This window comes from Carassius gibelio, chromosome A20 (assembly GCF_023724105.1).
Source record: "Carassius gibelio isolate Cgi1373 ecotype wild population from Czech Republic chromosome A20, carGib1.2-hapl.c, whole genome shotgun sequence".
NCBI classification, from domain to species: domain Eukaryota; kingdom Metazoa; phylum Chordata; class Actinopteri; order Cypriniformes; family Cyprinidae; genus Carassius; species Carassius gibelio.
This window is the reverse complement of record NC_068390.1, coordinates 662,858-668,210: the sequence shown is the minus strand read 5'-3', so window position 1 is coordinate 668,210 and position 5,353 is coordinate 662,858. Positions and strand designations below refer to the sequence as shown.

The 5,353-nt window shown below is 39.2% G+C and overlaps 1 protein-coding gene across 1 annotated transcript in view; it reads left to right on the top strand.

Moving 5' to 3' along the window:
• The window catches only part of LOC127938331 (uncharacterized), a 374,843-nt gene extending 372,052 nt beyond the window's left edge, over positions 1-2,791 (top strand). The window contains exon 2 of the mRNA XM_052534874.1: positions 2,617-2,791. Coding sequence (XP_052390834.1) covers positions 2,617-2,776 — 160 coding nt within the window. The 3' untranslated portion in view covers positions 2,777-2,791. The remainder of the gene's footprint in view (positions 1-2,616) is intronic.
• Positions 2,792-5,353: the final 2,562 nt, after the last annotated feature.

The window sequence follows — 5,353 nt, the reverse complement described above, 5'->3', positions numbered from 1 at the left end:
GGTTGTGAGTTCTAGTCTCGGGCCGGATGGAATTGTGGGTGGGGGTAGTGCATGAACAGCTCTCTCTCCACCTTCAATACCACGACTTAGGTGCCCTTGAGCAAGGCATCGAACCCCCAACTGCTCCCCGGGCGCTGCAGCATAAATGGCTGCCCACTGCTCCGGGTGTGTGCTCACAGTGTGTGTGTGTGCGTTCACTGCTCTGTGTGTGTGCATTTCGGATGGGTTAAATGCAGAGCACAAATTCTGAGTATGGGTCACCATACTTGGCTGAATGTCACTTCACTTTTCATTAAGCTCATGTAACAAAAAAGAGGCAGACGATTAGCAGTGCTGCATAAATATGGAAAAAAAAAAAATCTTACCTGGCCAAAACCACTATTATCATGACAGAAAACAGAGATAATGCCCTTAAAAGAGCATGCAGGGATAGAATTGAAGCAGATGTGTCACAGTGGGGATGTTAACACATGGGCAGAGACAGCAGCAGCTATCAGACATGCTTCTCTCTTTCTCTCTCTCTCAAAACACACTCACACACACACACACAAACACACCTTTTGGGTCAGTGGCTTTCTGCCACCCCAGTGGCTGCCAAACACACAGGCTCCGCCATATATGCTGAAATAATCTGCTTGTGTGTGTGGACTTAACATGTATATATTTTAACATTAAATACTACAATAAGCATTTTCTATTGTATTTCCCATACCCATCCCCCCAAATTATGTATTTTACAACAGAATATAAATGCTAAATGCATACAAAGCCATGTTTCTAGCATTTGTGAAACTGCATTTTTCCACCTCAAAAATATATCTATATTATGTCATATGTAGAAATATTAATCCATGCTTTTATGACTTCAAGGTTAGATTATTGTAATGCTTTATTGGGTGGTTGTTCTGCCCACTTAATAAACAAATTCCAGCTAGTCCAAAATGCAACAGCTAAAGCTTTTACTAGAACCAAGAAGTATGAGCATATTAGCCCGGTCCTGTCAATACTGCACTGGCTTCCTATTAAACATCATATATAATTTAAAATATTGTTTATTACTTATAAAGTCAAATATTCAAATACTTTTTTAGCACCTCAGTTTTTGAACAAGCTCTTATTACATTATAGTCACATCCGCTGTTTTCTCAAAACTCTGGCAATTTGATAATACCTAGAATATCTAAATCAACTGCAGGCGGCAGATCTTTTTCCTTTTTAGTGCCTAAATTCAGGAAAACCTAACTAACATTGTTCCGGAGGCAGACACACTCTTGCAGTTTAAATTTAGTTTAAATACCCATCTCTTTAACCTGGATTACACATAACTCACTAATACGCTTTTAATATTCAAATACGTTAAAGTACTTAAAAGCTGTATTAATTAGGTCAACCGGAACCGTGAACACTTCCCATAACACCCGATGTACTTGGTACAACGTTAGAAGAATGGCATCTACGCTAATATTATTCTGTTCCTCTCTTATTCTGAGGTCACTGTAGCCACCAGATCCAGTCTGTATCCAGATCAGAGGGTCACTGCAGTCAGCGGACTAAAACTAGATGACCCCAGAAAAGACCTGTAAAGACCTTGTCTCAGAGGACCACCAGGACAAGACCACAGGAACCAGTTGAGTCCTCTGCACAGTGGTGCAAGTGGTGCCCACAGAATAACATAGGTTTCATAGATAATTGCATGAGCTTTTGGGGCAGACCTGACCTGTTGAAAAGAGATGGTCTTCATCACTCCTGGGGTGACGCCACTCTTCTCTCTAGAAATATGGCAAATAGTCTTAGAGTTTATACTTGACTAACTGGGGCCCAGGTCAGAAAGCAGACAGACTGGCTAAACCGACCGTCTGCTAGCTGCCTCACGTCACACAATATGATCACAACTGTTAATGATAAATCCCCTGTTATGTTTGAACTGGCTTGTTTGAAGTTAGTTCTGGCTGCAGAAAAAGTTTTAATAGTTGGTGATTTTAATATCAATGTTGATAATGAAAAAGATGCAATGGGATCAGCATTTATAGACATTTTGAACTCTATTGGGGTTAGACAACACGTTTCAGGACCTACTCATTGTCAAAATAATACTCTAGATTTAATACTGTCACATGGAATTGATGTTTATAGTGTTGAAATTATGCAGCCAAGAGATGATATCTCAGATCATTATTTAGTTTTGTGCAAACTTCATATAGCCAAAATTGTAAATTCTACTTCTTGTTACAAGTATCGAAGAACCATCACTACCACAAAAGACTGCTTTATAAGTTATCTTCCTGATGTATCCAAATTCCTTAGCATATCCACAACCTCAGAACAACTTGATGATGTAACAGAAACTATGGACTCACTCTTTTCTAGCACTTTAAATAAAGTTGCTCCTTTACGCTTAAGGAAGGTTAAGGAAAACAGTCTGACACCATGGTATAATGAGCATACTCGCACCCTAAAGAGAGCAGCCCGAAAAATGGAGCGCAGCTGGAGGAAAACAAAACTAGAGGTATTTTGTATTGCTTGGCGGGAAAGTAACCTAAGCTACAGAAAAGCATTCAAAACTGCTAGATCCGATTACTTTTCTTCTCTTTTAGAAGAAAACAAACATAACCCCAGGTATTTATTCAATACAGTGGCGAAATTAACGAAAAATAAAGCCTCAACAAGTGTTGACATTTCCCAACACCACAGCAGTAATATTAGAGATAAAATTGCAACCATTCAGCCGTCAGCTACAGTATTGCATCAGATGCACTATAGACCCCCTGAGGAATAGTTTGACTCATTCTCTACTATAGGAGAGGAAGAATTGTATAAACTTCATCTAAACCAACAACATGTATGTTAGACCTTATACCACCTAAGCTCCTAAAAGAGGTGCTTCCAGAAGTCATAGATCCTCTTCTGACTATTATTAATTCCTCATTGCCATTAGGATATGTCCCCAAAACCTTCAAACTGGCTGTTATTAAGCCTCTCATAAAAAAACCACAACTTGACCCCAAAGAACTAGTTAATTATAGACCAATCTTGAATCTCCCTTTTCTGTCCAAGATACTAGAAAAGGTGGTATCTTTACAATTACATTTACATTACATTACATTACATTTATTCATTTAGCAGACGCTTTTATCCAAAGCGCCTTACAGATGAAGACAGTGGAAGCAATCAAAAACAACAAAAAGAGCAATGATATATAAGTGTTATAACAAGTCTCAGTTAGGTTAACATAGTGCACGTAGCATGGGATTTTAAATAATATAATAAATAAAAAGAAAACAGATAGAATAAAGAAATAAAAAATAAAAGAATAGAGCAAGCTAGTTAGAGGTCTTTACACATACACACACACATACATATACAATTGCATAATAAATAAAAAGAAAATAGAACACAAAAAGATTAGAAAGGTAGTTAGATTTTTTAAAGAATAGAATTAGAATATTGAGTGTTAAAGTTAGAGGGTCAAATAAAGATGGAAGAGATGGGTTTTAAGCCAATTCTTGAAGATGGCTAAGGACTCAGCTGCTCGGATTGAGTTGGGGAGTTCATTCCACCAGAAGGGAACATTTAATTTAAAGGGGGGGTGAAATGCTATTTCATGCATACTGAGTTTTTTACACTGTTAAAGAGTTGGATTCCCATGATAAACATGGACAAAGTTTCAAAAATTAAGTTGTACGTTTGAAGGAGTATTTTTGTTCCAAAAAAACCTCTTCCGGTTTGTCACAAGTTTCGGAAAGTTTTTTCGAGTATGGCTCTGTGTGACGTTAGATGGAGCGGAATTTCCTTATATGGGGCCTAAGGCACTTCTGCCGGAAGAGCGCGCGCTCCCGTATAGCAGAGCACTGAGAGGCTGAGCACAGCCTGATCAGAGCGAGAGCGTCGCGAAAAGTCACAAAAGAAGTGTGTTTTTGGTTGCCAGGGCAAGACAACCCTGCACAGATTACCAAAAGAAAAACAGCATTAAGGGACCAGTGGATGGAGTTTATTTTTACAGAGCATCAACGGAGTTGTGCAAGTGTTTTTGTTTGTTCCCTGCATTTCGGATTGCACATCGTTTATTTCTTAAGGATAATGCAGTCCCAACGAAAAAGGGTCACGATCGTGTGTTGGAACCACATGCGGTGAGTAAAACTCCTTCAAATATCTCTGTGTTGTTAACTTAGCTATTAGCACGTAAGCACATCAAGTAAACAACATGCAATGTTGTCATCAAACTGCACTTTCCACATGTACAGCTTAAAAAAAAAAAAAAAGACGACATAAAGTGGAACTTAGTCATTTTCCAAAACCGCTAAGCAAATATATACAGTTTCAGTACATACCACATAGAGACGCCTTTGCTGATGCTGCTCTTGTTAAATTTCAGCCTCTGGATCTGTGTCACAGCTTCCAAACGCTCTCAACGCAAAAGCCTACTGGCGCTCGTGATTCTTTAGCTCCGCCCACACGTCACGCCTCTAGGCGCTCGTGTTTTTCCGGGGAAAATCGGTACAGACTATCTTTCTCTTATAAATATAATAAAAATAAAGACTTTTTGGAGTTATGAAGGATGCAGTACTACTCTATAGGTACTCAAGATTAACAGGATATTGAGTGAAAACGAGCATTTCACCCCCCCCTTTAAAAGTCCGTAAAAGTGACTTTGTGCTTCTTTGGGATGGCACAATCAAGTGACGTTCACTTGCAGGATGCAAGCTTCTAGAGGGCACATAAGTCTGAAGTAACAAATTTAGGTAAATGGATGCAGAGCCAGTGGTAGTTTTGTAGGCAAACATCAATGCCTTGAATTTTATGCGAGCAGCTATTGGAAGCTAGTGCAAATTGATAAACAAAGGTGTGACGTGTATTCTTTTTGGCTCATTAAAAATTAATCTTGCTGCCGTGTTCTGAATTAATTGTAAAGGTTTGATAGAATGAGCTGGAAGACCTGCCAAGAGGGCATTGCAATAGTCCAGCCTGGACAGAACAAGAGCTTGAACAAGGAGTTGTGCAGCATGTTCCGAAAGAAAGGGCTTGATCTTCTTGATGTTGAATAAAGCAAATCTGCAGGATTGGACAGTTTTAGCAATGTGGTCTGAGAAAGTCAGCTGATCATCAGTCATAACTCCAAGGCTTCTAGCTGTTTTTGAAGGAGTTATGGTTGATGTGCCTAACTTGATGGTGAAATTGTGATGGTACGATGGGTTTGCTGGAATCACAAGCAGTTCTGTCTTGGCAAGGTTGAGTTGAAGGTGATGGTCCATCATCCAGGAAGAAATGTCTGTTAGACAAGCTGAGATGCGATGAGATGAAAAGCCATGTTTCTGAATGACAGAACCTAATGATGCCATGTAGACAGAGAAGAGAA